The sequence below is a fragment of the Serinus canaria genome, chromosome 6 (assembly GCF_022539315.1).
Source record: "Serinus canaria isolate serCan28SL12 chromosome 6, serCan2020, whole genome shotgun sequence".
In the NCBI taxonomy this organism is placed as follows: Eukaryota; Metazoa; Chordata; class Aves; order Passeriformes; family Fringillidae; genus Serinus; species Serinus canaria.
The window spans coordinates 14,024,444-14,042,845 of NC_066320.1; the positions used below are offsets into that span (position 1 = coordinate 14,024,444).

The 18,402-nt window shown below is 42.1% G+C and overlaps 1 protein-coding gene and 1 long non-coding RNA gene across 4 annotated transcripts in view; one reads left to right on the top strand and one right to left on the bottom strand.

Moving 5' to 3' along the window:
• LOC108961672 (uncharacterized) overlaps positions 1-17,939 on the bottom strand; it is a 37,071-nt gene extending 19,132 nt beyond the window's left edge. For 2 of the 3 annotated variants that reach the window (XR_007777920.1, XR_007777919.1), the window contains exons 1-3: positions 16,792-17,939; positions 5,494-9,304; positions 4,249-5,304 (exon numbers count right to left, since the gene is read on the bottom strand). This is a non-coding gene — a long non-coding RNA (uncharacterized LOC108961672). The remainder of the gene's footprint in view (positions 1-4,248; positions 5,305-5,493; positions 9,305-16,791) is intronic. The other variant, XR_001990020.3, reaches the window with a different exon arrangement.
• LOC103814005 (dual specificity protein phosphatase 13-like) lies at positions 4,300-13,603 on the top strand. The gene is given in 3 exon segments (XM_009087469.4): positions 4,300-4,481; positions 5,182-5,401; positions 13,186-13,603. Coding segments are annotated over 3 exon segments (618 nt in total). The 3' UTR covers positions 13,402-13,603.
• Positions 17,940-18,402: the final 463 nt, after the last annotated feature.

Here is an 18,402-nt window from a genome sequence, read left to right on the forward strand (position 1 = left end):
GACTATTGGGTTAAACGCTAAGGAAGAAAGAATGATGACAGTAATACTTGTCATTTGTGTGGCGGTGTAGCAACACAAAACCTCTCTCAAACATAGGTTAGCTTGGAGGAACCTTTCCAGGGGATAGGCTTTCTGAGAAATGTTTATGGCTTTTGAATACATGATAGGCATGAACTTGACATGACCTACTTGGCCAAGCCCTGAGCTTCAGCCTAGTCTTTTACCACCACAAATCAGTGTATTTGAAGTATAGCCAGACTGGGATGGCAAGGCTATAGCACATAGCAGCCTGAGAAAACACAGAATGGAGGCTACCTTGTTCTCAGGATTTAAAGACTCAGAAATATTTTTACTAATGTCATAAGAAAATGACTAAGTTCTACCCATACAGAAAAGCCAACATAGGCCCTGGGATGATTAAAATATTTTACACTTGATTGAAATGAGCACATTAATATCCTTCTAGTATACACAGACCCCTCCTTTATCTTAGCATTGGAAAATGCAAGTTAAAGCAGAGGTTGTTAAGGCTGTCTACTAAATACCCTAGACACAAGAGTGCTTTTTCCTCCTGACTTACCACAGCATCATGCCGCAGGATTTTCTGCTGTTTCATCTCAGCCTTCCTACCATCCTCTCAATGTGATCTTGTATCAGGTGTAATGTCAAATTGTCAAATTACAATGACTTTTCATTTTGTTATTTAATTAAATATAATGGAATTGGAGAAATTGGATAAAAGGTGGCATATGTTTCCAAGGACTGAGACACCTGTAAAGGAACCTAAAGTGTCTAAAGGCCCTTGCCCCAGCATGGCACTGAATAGCACCAATTCTGTTAGAGATAAAGCTGTAGTCACTGAATTAACTGAAACCCAGCCAAAGGTGTACGCAGTCCGTAGGGGCAATCCCTACAGGGCAGACAGGAATCCTAGTCACGAAGGAGATGTTATGTGGGACCTCTCACAGGACCACTTTTCTTTCTTCCTGGGATAGTTGATATATAAGGAACCATTAACCTGGTTGCTCTCATCACCCAACTGCAGCAATGCCACTAACACACTTCAGTCCAGGGAGGTGGCTACAGGGGCAGGCAGGGATGGTGGCACAAACAGCCTGTGTCACACTCTGGGTTACTCTGCATCATCAGAGTGACCTCCTTGCAATAGGCCTCTGATTGCAATTCTCCTGCTAGTTGTAATTAAGGAAATTCTATTGCATAGTATAGATACAATTACAGTTGCAGTACCTGCCAATTCAAAATTAATATAATGGCAAAATTTCTCCTATGTAATTGAATAATTACCATAACACAACTCCAGTAGAGCAAATATCAGGAATGTTTCATGTCATTATCATCCAGCATCATCATCCAGAAACCAGCATTTTAAAACTGTGTTGCCTGTTCATACAACACACATCTTAGAAATAGATCCACTACAAAAAGTCAGTATAGAGGAAGTCAGCTGAGAATCATTAAAATATATATTTTTTAAAATAACATTATTAAAAATAATCATTCTTCTTTCACACTGTTTTTAATCTATCCATGTTTCTTATAAAACATTGCACATTACATAGCATCGTTTTCCTTAAACATGTGCATTTCAGTAATGAAATTTGCGTGTATAAATTTAGCAAGTTAAGATGATAGACTGATGCCAGAACTGAGTAGCCATTTATTTAGAAAAAAATATCTTGTTTTTCTGTCTGTAAATTTTCTACGTAAAGCTATTCTTTTTTCAGTGCATTCAATATTCACCGTATTAGTCAAATAGTCCTACTGAGGCCTCCCTGGTATTGAATCATTTGCAGCCTGTTAGTTACACTTATTTCACATTTGAAATTTGAACTCTAGTCCTTCCTTTTTATTGGATGTAGAGTTCACACAAACTGATGCTATTCTCCAGTTTAAAAAAAAGAATGAAAATGAAATAAGTTAAAAGTTATGAAATAAGTTTTGCTCCCTTTTAGAAACAAAACAAAACAAAACAGTCTTTGAAGGAGCCCTTTTCCTTAGGTGCACTATATGTCACAGTTATCTGCCCAGCTCCTGTGAGGCTTAGGAAAGCAAGGCTGACAGCAGCCTTCAGTCCTCTGAGGTAATAGGAAAATTAAAGTATTTATACAGTGAAGAGGGCAAGAGAAAAGGATAACAGGCAGTACTGAATAAGAAAAAACCAAAACAGTTTAAAGCAACTTTACAGGGAGTGACAAGTGCCCTGGAGTGGCCATTAGAAACACTGCAAGGAATTAGGTACATCAAAAAAGGGGAACATTTGCTGCAGATATTATGAGGTGGGAAGGATTGGAGAAGGCTGTTATTCTTGAAAATACTTAATGAACTGGCAGATGGCCCTGTGGTCAGGGCACAGGAAATCCAAGTCAGTCCCATTTCTGCTGCAGATCTCCTGTGTGGGATCAGAGAAGTGTCCAAGATCACCAGCAGGAGCCAGGCAGAGCTGGCACAGGGGACCCTGGGGTGGCCAGTGTCAATGCAGCAATCAAAATCAATGGCAAATGCATGTTCCAGTAGGGAATTCCTCCATGCCTCCTCTTGCATAAAGCCATCCAAAATGGGCAAGAACATCTGCTTTTGTTTTCACAGTAAAAGCTGACACTGGAGGAGATATGCACATTTGGGAGGGGAGCACATTCCACAGTGGAGCTCTTTGTAATGCCCTTGTAACAATACAATACCGTTCTGGGAACATCTTGGTGAAAGCTTACTGTATCCAAGAGGCCAGAGCTGCCATAAGGGGGCAGGAGAAGGTGTACTGAAATGATAGGGGCCTCCTCTTGGCAACTGAATGGCAAGGCAGATCACCCCATGTGCATGTAGGGGCCATTCTGTGGCCTGACACTTCCCTCCTTCTTTTCTATGGGTATTTCTGTGGGAATTAGTTGCTCCATTTGCCCTTCAGCAAGGCACTGTATTAATATGAAGGTGCAATGAGCTCCCACAGCAGGCTAGCCTTCAGATCCTCTTGCTCGGTCTTTGTGCATGCAAAATAAAATTACATCAAAATGTGAACTTAGGGCTAGAAAAAATATCTGGATGGGAAACTAGGAGAACATTTCACCACAGTTGTTGCTTGAAAAGAAATGGTCAATGAAGGTGCTTGAACTTAAATACAATCTATTTGTTAACAATAGATATATTCAGCAGAAAGATATAAGATTTCAGGTTTGCCGTCCTGGACTATTTTACCCCAAGCCACACTTCAAATCACTGATGTACAAGATATGCTTCAGGCAGTGCCAGAGCAAGACTTTGACTCACTGGCTACAGCTTCACTCATGTCCTAGACAGGTACTTCCATTCTAAGGCTCATGAGTTGACAGACTTCCTCCTATCTCTGTAATGCAGATATTTGGGTCATTTTTAGCACATACAAGAAAAGAATAATATTTTCTTAGAACAGAACTCTGGGAAAAATGTAATTTCCACTACCCTCTTAAAAAATCTACCCAACGGCTCAAATCTACAGCTAACACTGTAGAGGAACCACTATTTCAAAAGAAATGTGCCATGTGGAAACAGAGTAATTCCAAAGATAAAGTGATGCCTAAAAACAAAAACGTTTCTCCTTGTACCTGAAGTACTTGCTTCAAGATTAGAAATGGGATAGTTCTTGGAGGGAGCAGAGAGGAGAGGAATGCAAATTAAAACAACTTAGTAAAAAAAATTAGTCAATGCTCATATAAATGCTCAGCTGGAATCACTGTAACTCATCCAGATTTTTCAAACATGAACATTTCTCATGAGGACAACCAGTATGGCCAGTAAATACCATTGGAAAGAACCAAACTACTCCTTACAGAGTTTTCCCCATTGAAGTTGACAATTAATAGCTAACCAGTGAATAAGATTTTGCATGACTGATTCTACTCAGTCCAGATCAGTTTGTTGAGCAAATCAGAAGACAAATCAGATTAAGTATATATAAGAAAGCCCTAGTTACCTGGTTAAAGGAAAACCTCAGCCTACCATGTTAATTCCTTGTTTCTACACCCTTTGAGTAGATGTATTTAAACAAGACATTTTCCATAGCATTAGCTCTTTCCATGAGAAATCAGGAGCCTTGTGCTGGCATATCAAGGGCTGGGCTTTTTCTCTGTGCTAATAATAGCATTTAGAATTACAGACAATGTTAGGAACTTCCCCATTTCCTATGAAAAAAATCATCTTTAAAAATATAATGACATTTTAATCAACTTTTTGACAAGGTAAGAGAAAGAAAGGAACCTGTCAGAAATATCTCCAGCTGGTGGTGAGTATCTTCTCTCCCCTTTCAGAATGGCCTGGGACACCTTGTGCAGCCAGGACTTACAGCAACCTAGGATAAGAAGTGCCTCAAGTGACAGTGGGAGCAGCACCGGGACACCATTCCTGGAGGAGCTGCGGCACCTGCTCTGCACATAGACACCCCCCACAGGGCATGTGGATGAAGTCTGGCCAAACCTTTATGTGGGAGACCTGTAAGAGACAGGAAGGGCTGAAGGTTATTGCAACTCTTCCCCCAAATCTTCCGCTCTTTATTTAAAAACAGAGAGCTAGGCAGTAATCTGGAACCTTTCACAACAGATCTAAGTGTTGAACAAGATTGAACTGTGCATAGGGTGCTGTAGCATAGAGAAAATGCATCCTAACTGGCTAAAAAGAATATCCCCTGCCTCCTGGTTTCTCCTCCTGCATTAGTGCAGGAGTGACACACTGCAACAGCCCACTGGAGCTGTGGCATTGCTACTTCAGGCAGTCATGCCAGAAGTGCCTGTTTTATCCTGGGTAAAACAGGATCCAGCTCATTTTCTCCTCACTTTGCCAGATGGCATCAGACCTCTGAACTGATGAATACTCAGCAGAGGTGACTTGGTGAGAAAGTCTTTGAAATCAAAAAACCCTTAGCTGGTGCAGTCATGTCTCCACCACCACCTTTCATCAGTTGAGAACCATCTAAACATATGTTTGGGAAAAAACTGAGGGAAATCTAAGAGTTAGTTTCTTAACAAGTCACTTCTATCTTAAAGCATTCTGATGAACACTTTGAACCTGATCAACCTGTCAAAAAAAAAATAGCCACTACCACTTCCTGCAGTTGTAACAAACTCCCCATCAGCAGCACATTCTTCCCTGTGTTGCAGTGGAGCAGGCAAATATAATCCCCCATCTTTCTTCCAGGTACGTTGCTCGTGACAAGGCCCAGCTGAGCTGCTTGGGCATCTCCCACGTTGTGAACGCTGCTGCCGGGAGGTTTCGCATCAACACTGGGCCCAAGTTCTACAATGACTTGCCTGTGGATTACTATGGAATAGAAGCAGAGGACAACCCAAACTTAGGCCTCAGCATTCACTTCTATCCAGTTGCTCAGTACATCAGAGAAGCATTGAATTCCCCAAGAGGTAACTAGACCGTCTGTGCAGGCTGCATATTTTCTGCACAGTAGACAAGCAGGGAAAGTTATTAAATATTATTTAACATAGACCAACTCACCTGCATGTGGGTAGGAATGGAGATACCAAAACAAAGCAGCATTCTACTTGCCTCCTGAACTCCTAGTGGTAGTTCTCCTGTTTCACTGAAAGAGGCAAGGATGCACTAAACAGGCTTTTAAAAGGGTTCTTCCTATGCCTAGTGTTATTCATCTGCAAAAGACAAAACAGCAAGTATCCTTCATTACCTACAGAGACACACTGACCTGGGAAGAGGCACATTATTTGATATTTTCAAATTAGTGATGGGATTTAAAATAAAAGACAAGGGCAAATATCATATTTGAGTAAGAAGATTCAACTGTAATGCTATGGTCTGTGCAAGTCCTACAAACAGAATAGGGAAGAACTTGCTAGAAAGCAGTTCTATAGAAGGGAGATCAAGCAACATCACCAGTCTGGAATAATGTCATGCTGTTTCTAGAAAAAGTATAACTTTTAAATTGGAAGACAACCCACAGAATCTTCAGATTCACTGAATACATGCCAGGTGCAACAGCAGAGGCTTGGGCCCAATGGGAGATCATTACTACTAAGGTCAAGCCTTCACAAAAGGAAGTCATCACTGTGCCACAAAACTGTACAGATACTACTCAAAAGTAAGTGATTTAATAAGAGAACAGTTGTATACTCAGCAAACCATTTTGCTTGCATCATGGTGAGCTTCAATTGCAATCAGGTTCCTAAAGTACTAACTACCCAGCTTAATTGTATGCATTGGTAGATCTGATCCACATCCTACTAGCCAGGAAGGGGAGTCACAGTAACTGCAAACAGTGTACCTTCTGCTAGGTACCTGTGCATTTCCTGCTCTTTGGAGGGCTTGTTCTGTTCTGCAGGAAAATATTTGCCCATGTGCAACTTTGGGCTGCATTTGGGGAATTTGGATTTTCACCCATTTTTATGACAGCATACGCTATTTGCAATTGAAGTCATTATTGGCAGTGCTCCAGAGAAAGGTAGGATCCCAAATCTGTTCATGTATGTGTAATAGCGAAATTCCAAATCAATCGACAAAAGACAGAAAACAGCAGATGAATTGTAGAAGCCACAATAGCAAACAAAACTAGTGCTTTGCAAAACGCATGCCAAAATACTAAATTATGAATGCAGAACAAGTTACAGCTCAAGGCATATTTATCCCTGCTCCCATGCTTTAAGTATTGCTTTACTGAACTCCATATGGAAGTAGAGTTCTGGGAATGGAGACAAGGTGAAATTTAATCATACGCTGTCCAGCTGTTGCTGACATTGATCATTTTGAGGAAAGAGCAACAGTTTAGAAAATACATAAACAAGATGTTCTGGAAGCATAATTTCCTGAGGTACAGAAATTTAGCAGCGAAATACCCATGACCTGTACAGGGATGAGACAGGGACAGGATTGTTATTCACATCATTTAGAAGAAGAAAAAAAGTGGTGTTTATTATAAGCAGTGAAATTGAACAACAAACAAAATATACCAGGTGGCAAGAGGCCTGTCCATATTAAATACAGGGTGTAACAAGGTACTACTGCTTGGTTGAGAAGTCATTTAAGACTGCTACTTAACTGTTACAAGCAAATTCAACATCAATTTTTTCTTTAACATAAATATATTATCCTTTTTATCTAAGAGGAGAAGTCAAAGTTAAGACTGTATGAGGTACAAATGTATTTAAAACTAAGAATCAAGTACTCATTAGAATTAGATAAGAACTGTAATTTCCTTCATGCTTGAAAAAGAAATCTGATGCTTTACACCACAAGTCCAGAAAACAGCATAGACAGATTTATTCCAGATTCCTACCTTAGCTGAACAGAATATTATCTTTGATGATGTAAGGAGTTTGCTTTTAAGGCAGTTTCTTGAAACTCAGGTGCCAGAGTGTGAGCAAAAGGAAGAAGAGACTTCCTCCTACTTGGGAGCTGTTCCTGTCACAGTGGTCAGTGGCTGCATTGCACTCTGACTTCCTTCATTGTCTTTGTTGCAGGAATTAGTGTGTGCACTACTATTGCAGCCAGTCCACATTAGCATTGTTTTATGATCCCTACTTCCTTGACTGCCGTTCCTTCAGAACAGCCCAGCAGTTTCTTTGCCCTTGTAACAAAGCTGTTTGGGAAGGTTCAGACAAGAGGGAACAGATGCACAATCTGTCCCCTTTCCTTCAAGGAAAAACATGGAGTTGGGAAAGTACTAGCCTTCTCCCTCATGCTCAGCCTCAAAGGACAACACCTTGAATATCAATCTTGAACCTTTGAATGGCCACCTGTGCAATTTGCATTTCTCTGGAGTGCAGCTAAGCCTAAAGTAAATCAGCAGGGTTTTGTGAAGTCTAACAGAAGGAGAAGGGAAAGAGAACTTCATGAAAGCATGGCATGAAAACTATTAAACTAAGACTGTGCTGAGAGAAAGATTCCCAAGTAGAGAGATTTGCCTTTTATTGACCTCTGAACATGTTTAAAACAGGCAGGTTAAAACCACCCATTAAAATCTTGAAATGGCAGACTCTCTCAAAGTAATTTCCCTTCCTCCACTTCAATAGAGCAAATGAAAAGCTAGGCTCTCCTAGCCACCTTCTTGTTGGTGGGAGTTATGAAAGCTGCTTAACTTTGGAGAAAAGGGTCTTCTTGCTTGACTCCACTGTAGGTGCATTACATACATCAGTCTGACCTCCCACTCTGCAGCAGATGACAGCTCTTACCTGCTCTGACTTGCCACTATTTAAAGCTCTCTGTAGGCTTCTTGCTATTTTCAGCTGTGACAAAACAGATACTGGATTAATCAGGAAATAGGCAGTGGATTCTGCACCTGGCTAAAACCTAACAGGAGATGAGAAAATAGTAGAACAAACCCCTAGGGCCCATTAGCCCAGCTGAGCTCTCCTGCTGAGCAGAATACTTCAGCTGGATCCAATGGAATGAGGGCAGAGGGAACATTGACTATGGGTGACAGATCTGGAGCCTCATCTTAAGCCAAATTGAATCCATCCTCCAAGAAAGCAAGGGCTAGTTTAGGACATTTAGCTCATTTAATGATGATTAGCAAAAGGACAATAAGTTATTATGTGTTTTAATGACTGATCTTGTTCAACAACATTGAATTTCCTAACTTGAATTTGGCTAACAAAGTTGAATGTGCAAACTTTATCCCTAGTGCAAACCCTTTGATGTTAGTAGAGTTACAGCAGGCATGAGCTGGATAGAATATCCATAATCCGCTGTTAAAAACCAAGTATTATTGTTCTGCACAAATCCCAGACAGATGACAGTTATTGTCTGTCTCTGCAAAAAGTAGCTTGAGATGTGTGGTGCAAAATTTCAAAAAATAATTGCAAGATTTAATAATGCCAGAAGCTAAGTGGCCCTACTTCTCCTCAGTTAATCCCATTATTCCTAAGGGATCCTGTTTCATGCTCAGAGAGGAGGTTGCAACATGGTCCCCTAATGTGGGACCAGTCCAGCTTCTTTTTGCACTGTATGTTAAATCAGATGGGGGTGGGGAAGACAGAGTTGGAAGATGACAGCTCATGGCACGGATTCTGTGGCGCAGAAGATGTGGTTATAACCTCCTTGCCTACCACACGGCAGGGGAGCTCTGTGAGTGCTGCTCTCCATGGCTGTGCTCCAGCAGCCACCCAGGAATCCCAGCCTGAGGGCTGGGACCTCTCAGCTGCGTCCTGCCAGGGGCTGATGGAACGGCTGCAATCGCCCACCACAGTCAGCCCACGGAGCAGACGTGCTTCAGGCGCTGGTCACATGCAGGATGCCACCAGGGGTTCGGTGTCACTTCACCCATTTACAGCCACTGCTAAGAGACGAGGGTCTGACCCTGTAAACAGAACCAAATAGCAACACAGCTTTTGTTTCCTTACTCAAGTTTAACATTCAATTTGTTTGCTAAAAATAATCACACAGTAAATTCAAATCTGCTTTCATTAGAGCAATTTTACATTAATTAAATCATTTCACATGACTGATTTATCTGCAACAAACAAGTCATTTTATTGTCAGTGTACCAGCATTTATCATAGCCCTTGTTTCACTGTGCACAGAGGTTAACAATGTTGGAATACATATTGCACTTGTAAAAGAGATAATATACCTACATCCTCATGGGAACAAGTGATTAGAGAACCAGGCAGATTAGGACCAAGGTCAGTACCTGGGGCTTGTCCAGGTTTTTACTGAGACACCTTCTAAAGCTCTTTGCTGATATAAGAGAACTCTTCTGAAGTGCAGATAAGCCAGAGAAACAAGGAAGAAAATTCAGTGTATTCTTTTTGGACACAGTCGTCTCTCAGACACAGATGCAAAACAATAGAGAGCTGGCCTGTACAAGCAGGAGATTGGCATTTGTTCTGCTTTCTGTGCCTCCAACAAAAACGCAACAGGCAATATTTAATAGCAGCATTTATACCTGTGCTTAGTTTGGTCTTCAGTTCAAGACTGCTGGTGGGGCAGAGCATTTTCAAAGGCAGAAATCTTCATATAAGTGGGGGGAAAGGACTCAAACAGTTTTACAAAAATTAGATTCAGAACATCAAGCCTCCTGTCCCCCATCCAGTTTATGCACAAATTTAGATTTAATTTCAAAATACATAGTGATGCAAAATCAAATCTAACATCAAGGCCAGTTCGTTCTGGTTTTTTCCTGTTTGTTTTTCTCCCTTATGATGCAGTTCAACCCATAAATTCTTATTCTTTTAGTTGGAGAGCTGGTTGCTCAGAAGTTTTCAGACAAAGACAAAAAAAAGAAAAAAAGAAAAAGAAAAGAAAAAGAAAAAGAAAAAAGAAAAAGAAAAAAGAAAAAGAAAAAGAAAAGAAAAAAGAAAAAAGAAAAAAGAAAAAGAAAAAGAAAAAAGAAAAGAAAAAGAAAAAGAAAAAGAAAAAGAAAAGAAAAGAAAAAGAAAAAGAAAAGAAAAAGAAAAAGAGTGGTCTGATTCCAAGAAAAATTTTAAGAGCATTTTGTTTCTTGGCTTCTGTTATTTGGGGTGCGCATTTTGGGTGAATGTCTGGATTTCCCATTCTTGCCAACACATTGCAGTTAGGCCTCCTGCAAACTACTGAAGCAAAGACTTTTCAAAAATCTTTCGGCCTAGCCCTATTTGCAGTATTTTTCAAAGTGAAGTTGTGCTCCTGATTCCTTTATGCTCCTCTGAAAATCTCAGACCAGAGTTATTTGGATCCCAAGTACCTCCTCTGCGGAAGATAATACAGCATACATACACTACAAGGTTGGTGGGAAGGCTAATGAAAGTGTAGCACATTGAATAAGAAGTCTGATGGAAATTCAAATTAGCATTATCTTTTAGCTGGGGTGCAAAACATTTCTCCATATGCCCATAAAAAGCAGGACTTTACTTCCAGGAATTTATATGAAGTTAATGAATTGACAGATAGATGCAATTTAACTTGAATAAGGGCATCAATATCTTAGTAAATTCTATGAAACTGTATCTGGATGAGAAAACAGAAATAGAAGTTCTGCAAAACTGGCCTTACATTGGAAAACCTCTTCCTTCCCCCAAAGGTTTTGATGCCTGGTCTAAGTCTGCTGTCACCAGAGCTGTTTTTGCCACTTCCTTGGAGACTATATTTGTCCCTTTATTTCTACTGAAGACATGTCTATCTTTAGACCTGTGCTCGGATTTCTCATGCCAGGATAATGAGAGGTGGCTGTGTCACATACATTGTGGAATTCAACACTTCTCTCAACCTGCTGGCCGGAGCAGGTTTTCACAACACATGGTCACCCTCTCTGAGCATGTGGCTGTGCCATCATCATTAGTCAGAACTAGAATAGTTGCTAAATAAATACTCTGTCATAAACAAAATGCGATTTAAGATTAAAAGCTGTGCACAAAGCACCCAGAATTAACACCTAGGGGGATGGGGCAGTCAGTCTGAGGGTTTTGTCTGGATCTAGGCTCATCATCCAACAAGGATATTTTTGTCTTGCTCCCTAGTAATAGAGAGATTAACATGCTGTAAGCACAAACAAAACAAGGAGCTCGCCCTGAAAAGCTGTCAGTTGTTTCTACCCCTCCTTACATTTTGCAGAGAAGCCGCATCTGAGATAGTCAATTTCATATTCAGAGGAAAAAAGTAACCTGGGATTGTTGTCACTGATTTTTCATCTTTTCTGGATATAAACTGTACTGCCACTAAATTGCATTTTGTACAGCTATGCAATGAACCAAGAAGAGACCACATATGCGACAGTCTAAAAAAAAAATTTAAAAAAGTAGGAAATACTTTGTTTCAAATTTGTGAAGATTTCCAGTGTTCAGAAATTTCCATGCTAAAACTACATTTTCTTCAGCTGCCTTAATGGGAGGTTGTCCATTAGGTAGTCAGAAGTTCATATCTGCTTCTAATCACTTGTTACTCTACTAATGCTGAGTTTCTGGGCCACAGTCTCTGTGAGAAAAATAGATCTGATCGCGACAAAGGACAAGAGAGCTTGAAAATGTTCAGGCATGGTTATAATTGAGTAGAACAAATATACAACAATTGAGTTTCACTCTCAGTTAAAAATTTCTCACCATTTTTGTGAAAGTTGAAGCATTTTACAATTTACAGGATGCAAATTTTCAGGTTTCGGAATGAGCTCTTTGTTTATATCTAGAGGGGAAGGACCACAAACTGGAATTCTTCCATCTGAGAGTAAAATTTTCCTCTAATTAAAAAACTTTCTTTAATTTCAAATAAGACCATTTAAAAAAATATTCATCTCCTTTAACGGGTCAAAGTCACACATTAGAAACCTAGGAGGCAGTTGCAATATAGAATTGAGCTTCTTAGGCTGCTTCCATTCACAATCACAGCAGGAAAACAAAAAGCAGAGCAGAGGGAAGGAGGGAGTTACCCTGCTGGATCCCTGGAAGGTGTTCCCTGAGGCTCACTTACAGCAACAGAGAAAGGACTCATCACATTACTCTTAATAACTCCTAATGAAGATGCACACCTTGAAATCTCTGGAAAACTAAAAACAATTAATAAATTGTCTTCCTACTGGTCGCTTAACGAACAGAGGAAAATAGAGGCATTAGGGAAGGACAGTCATTAGTATGGGGTAGGCTATGGAAATAAAAATCCATGAGTGAGCTGGTGCAAATGCCATATACAAACAGCTGTTCTTAATGATAATGCCCATTTTCTTCACACACCTCCAAAAAAGCTTGGGCAGCAGTTAGCACCCTCAGAAAGCATGAAGAAGAAAGAAGGATTGGTGGAAAACCAGGAGTGTTGCTGTAACAGCAGTGAGCAATCCTGAGCATTGCACTTCTGAAATCCCAAGTTTCCAAGCCCTCTAGTAGTAAGTAACCTGCCGAGGCTACTTCCCACGGCATGGCCATCAAGCGTGAACTCTTGAAACTTTGCCAGCAAGTACATCACTCCCAAAACCACACATGAGCAAGCCGGGACACAACGGATGGCAGGCTGGGCAGGAGGGATAAGGGTGTGCTGTCAGGCTGGCAGCTAAGCTCAAACAAGCGACCATGGATCCTGGAACACAATTACAAATTTTCTGTCCCCAGCCAGTAAAAACCCAATGTTCCCCAACCAGGGGAACTGCACCAGGGCTGCTCTGCAGGGCTCTACACACCTGCTTGCCCATCCCCAATACCAGCTTCCATCTCTGCTCCAGCACAATAATGCCCACCATGAGGCCTGCTGGCATAATTACAAATCTCTCTCCTTTTTCTTGGCAAAGTACTGGTTCACTGTGCAATGGGAATCAGTCTGTCTGCAACTCTTGTACTCGCTTTCTCAATGATCTGTGAAGGTATGTCCCTCACCACCACCATTCAGACTGGGCGCTCCCACAGAGGCATCTGCCCCAACTCCGGCTTCCTCCAGCAGCTTCGGGACTTGGACCTCCGGTTAGGAAGGGGCACAGGCAGAGGAGCAGAGGCCTGCTAGTGCCAGAAAGAAGCTTTGTCTCCTGGCACCAGCCCAAGAGATGCTGCCCTCACTGAGGTGTGCAAGGATGCTGTCAGGACTGCTCTGTAGCTGCATGGAGAAACTCCGGGGAAAGGCTGAGCATAAGCAAACTCTCAGGAACTGTCAGGCATGTATTTTTTGCATAAGCACACTAACTGGAAAAAACATGGAATAAAGAAGGATTCAAGCTGGCAGTTTCGCTCACCTGGGCCTGTTTATTTAACTACCTATTGGGCAGGGCACAGGGAGCAGCTGGGTTTTCATGTAGAATTAAATTCAGCACAGTCAACTTGAAAAAATACTTTTTACTTGCTTATAATTGCATTTATTTGGCAAGAGGGAAAATGACTGAACTAGTAAAATAAAAGGAAAGCATAAGGCTTTTAAGCAAATCTTTAACATTTCACATCCAGCTGGCTTAGGGTGAGACGGCAGGCTTTGCAAGCTGACACGGTCCTTTGGTCTGATGTGGTAACACTAGTCAGGATCCAGTTCAGACCATGGGCTCCCTCTACTACAAGCCACAGAGGCTCTTGCTGGACCTTCACAAGTCCTTTTTGCTTCAAATCTATGGCAAATACCCAGAACTTAAGGACCATGAAATCCTCAGGAGCCAACTCCAGCTCTGAAGCAGACGCTGCACCCTGGGGCCCAGCTGTTGACAGCCTCTCTGCTGGTCAGAGAGAGGAAGGTGTGCCCTTGCCGTCATGGAGTAAGGAACAAGCCCAGGGCACACTGCCCACTGGCACACTGCAGGGCAGCACAGTGCCAGACAAATATCCTCCTCCTAGCTTGCAACCCGACGCTTGAAATCACATTCCCCAGATTTCCCTGTTTTAATGGAAAGTCAGAACCTAGTGTCGTCATGTCAGAGCAAAAATGAGCAATGCCTCTAACAAATCCAAAGCAGCAGCTCTGCATTTCAATTACTCTTTTACGCCCAATTGGCCACATTTAATCTTGTGAAGAACTCGAAGCAGATATTTGCTTCAGTGCAATTACAGGCACATACAGAACATTGGCAAATGCAAACAATATAGAATTTCCACTTGACGGCAGATTAATTTGGTGTGATGTTTTCCCTCGAGAAGTCTTAAATGCTCTCAGTTCTGAAAGTACCCTGCAGTTTGTATTTATAGCACCATGGATGTTGAATAGAAAGAGGGAAGCATATACTTCTTCTGAACTGAAGTTTCTTTTACCTCCATACATTAAAAATATTAACGGAGCATAGCACACCTTTGCTGCATTTCTCATAATGCAGTATGGAAACGTGATTTCCCTGCAGAGTCTATAGAGGAATTCAGGTGGTATTTCCACTTTCATAAACATATTAAGCAAAGCATAGCAATGCTACAGACTAATTTCCTCTCAGGGAACAGAGGCACAGGTCTTCCCTCCAGAAAGGGTCCCATCCTTTGAGACTGGAGTAAGCAGTCAGAAGCAAGGTCATAGCTAATGATGGAAAAAATCAGGTTATAGTTTTCACAGGCCTCTTATTGCCTGCCACAGCAAGGAGATTAGATTTCAGTAAGCATGGTGACTGATCCACTCCTGGCACTTGGGTCTCTTGCACCTTGGTCTGTCTGGTGATTCTTTTTTATTGCAGACTGTGGAAGCTGTTTTGTGAGTCGTGTTTTAAGTTGCCTTACTAACCACTCCCTTCAAACCTCTGTAACTTGACCCATGCCAATCCCTATATTAAGGCACAATGAGTGTATGCAACACAACAGTCCAAAATCTCCATGCATTGAGCCCATCAGGACAGGTCATAGTTTCCAGTGCATTGCATGTCTGGAAACGCATGTGTCTGCAGGGCAGAACTTAGAGTGAACAACTTGTGAGACTGACTGAGCCTAAAGTTACTCCAGATGAGGCTTGCTGGCCATTGTATGACTATTTTAGCCAGCCAGGGCAGGCCATAGATTTCCCTGCCACCTATGACTTGCAGCTGGGATCAGTACATCTGTCTGGAGCTGCAGCGTGCCAGGTAAAGGCACTGGCAGAGCAGGGCTTCTGGCTCTTGTCACCATTACAGGTGTACAGTAGAAGCTTCCTCTTCAACATGGGAAAAAAACCCAACTTAACAATAAAAACAGGAGGTCCAAAAAACTCAAAAAGACCCAAAGAGAATAATCCAATCCCAGAACAAAAAAATCCTTTTCTAGATTTGCCTGAGCTATTCTGGGTGCTTGGCATTGCTGTGAAGTATACACAGTGAGAGGCAGGTCCCCCATCTCCTTCCAGGTTCTTCACCCTTCAGGAGACAATGTTCCTGAGCCCACCATTGGCTCCCCTCTCTGTGAGGGCTGCAGCACCATGGAGTAGCCTGGCAGGGGCACAGGGGCAAGGTCTGTATTGATGACAATGGAGTCCTAAGCTCTGACCCATATGTCTTGCACACTGAGGTTTATTGTCCCTGTGCTTAGTTAAACAAAAGCCTCTTAAAATTGCAGCTGAAATCAAGGCAGAATAAAAACAATATTGAGGGTGGTTCCAGATATATCTTGTGGTATAATTTCAAGATCTGGAGTTGTAAACAACTAGCTCAGCCTGAGAAATGAGGAATAACTTCCTTCCCCCACAGCCACCCATGCTAGCATGAGGTGTTTAGTCCTGGCTGCAGCTGTCCATTTCAGTGCTGCTGAGTCAGCTGAAAGGAGCCCCACTTAGCCCTGCAGGTATGGTGCCTCTGTGGCACTTGCCCAGTGCCCTGGTTAAACATTTCCTGTGCAAGCCACATCAGTTGAGGCCACAGGCAGGGTGGACACAATTGGAACAGCAGAGATGTTAATGGGCATAGTGGCAGTGATACTCTACCCCATGAAGACCCTTACCTGATACAGAGCAAATGCTCAGATTTATTTATGAACACTTGTCCATTCTGTCCTTATGAAGGAGAAACCTTGAGCACTGTGGTGGAGCTGGTATACCTCCCTCAAAAAAACTCTGCCAGGAAGGATGAGTGCCTTCCCCTTCTGCAGACAAGACACCTGAAGTTTGCCTGAGCTGCAGCAGGATGTTTGGGGAAAAGCACAAGAGGATCGCTCTCCAACCTCCAGAACTGGCACAAAAGCATGAGAGGAGTTTTCTCACTTGAGGTATCTTGCCTTCACTAGCTTTCCTCTCAGACTTTCAGCAGCGATATAGAGAATATTGCCATGGGCATGTCTGCACTGTGTTATTTATCCTTTGGATTTGTGCTTAGGGTTTTATTTGTAAAAGGGAAATGAGGCCATAAATCTGCTGTGCAAGGAGCCAAGGGAAGAGAGGACAGAAATTTTCAACAAGTTTCATGCAAAGAGGTGATGCCAAGGACAGGTTTCCCATTGAAAGAAATGCTGGCCAAGATATTCTCAATGTACTCACCATGTGTAGTGGCAACAGCTAAGAGTGTCAGCCTTTTTCTCGTGGGTGCATTGATTCGTTTCTCCCTGCACAGGTAGCTTTGGAGTTGCTGCAGCAAGGATGGCTCTCCTATGGCAGCATCTTCATCCATAGCTTTTGCTTTCAGCACACACAGGACTGCTCTTTGGGTACAGCACTCTAAACAACCTCCCATGGCTGTAAAAAGGGTGGAGGGAAACAGTGTCGGGCAGACCCCAGTTCTGCATTACACTGCCCTGTTCCAAGTTAGCCCATGGCTCCGATTCCACTTTAACCTTGGCACTGCCCACCAAGCCCAGGCAACATTCTCCTGCATTGCTCTGATGCCTAGACCAGATCTGCCCAGCTCCTGCCAGCCCCACCAGAATTGCAAAGCACTGTCAAGCCCACTCGTCAGACTTGATCCTCCTCCCATTGTCTTTTGTCCTGTATTTTTCTGATAACAATGCTATGTGTTACTGTGAAAAGGGGCTTCAAAACAGCTTGTGCTTTGCAAATCTACTTCGTAGTCTAAGATTTAAACAGTTCCTGAAGCCAAGTCAAACAGGAATCTAGGGCCTATGGGACTTTCAACATTTAAGTTTTCTTTAGGCTACAATTATTTTGCTTAGAAACTAGACCCTTGATCTGTTGCAGGAGGCTGCAGTTTAATAAAGTCAAACAGTTTGCTCTTTGCAATGTACTATTTGCAGTACAAGTATCATTGAGTCACACTGCTCTCCCTCACCACTGCCTCCTGGAAGCTCAACTGTTTATATACAGAAAGCACTCTCAGGAAGCACTCCTAAAAATACCCAGCAATGTTAGCTGAGGATTTGGCTTTGTCTCTCCTCCGCCTGCTTCTGCCTCCATGACATCCTTCCGTCATCTTGATGCTCAACAGCCCCAGCTGTTCAAGCAAACTTTTCCCTGCCTCATTCTCCAAAAAATTGTCCTTCTTCTTCCTCCTCTGCCAGGAGCTATTCTCCACCCTGCCACAGAGCAGCTTCTGCGATGTTGCCATATCATGTCTTATCTAGCATTTTTTCATTTCATTACTAAATTTAAGTGAAGTCCATAACAATTTCTCCAAACCTTTGAGCTCTGCTCACATTTCAGACAATAAGGCAGCGGCAACTGAGGGCAATAATAGTACCTGAAAAAGAATCACATCTTTTACTTTACTTTGTAAAGGGGCATCTGAATACTGCAAAACAAGATGCAGGATTCTCCACAGATTAACTTTTGAAACCACTCTCAGGGAAGTTACTCTGAAGACAAAGGCATATCCCAATGGAAATACCATTTCAAATAAAAATATTTTCACAATAGTGCAAATAGAAAATCTGCACAAACAAGTACAGTCAGCTGATAAAAACATCAGTTCTTAAAGATTAAATTCAAAAGCAAGACTGGGATTCAGCTCACACTTCTGATCTGTCTGTTGCTTAAGATGTGGGCAGAGCCTCCCCTCACACAAAATGTTACTTGTCAAGGAATAGGGTCCCCGGTTGCTGCAGAGTGATCCTGCTTGTTGCTAGTCATCCTCATGACCACAAAGATCTTCCAGCACATTATGCAGACATCCAGCACAGACCAAGTTCATAGCAGCAC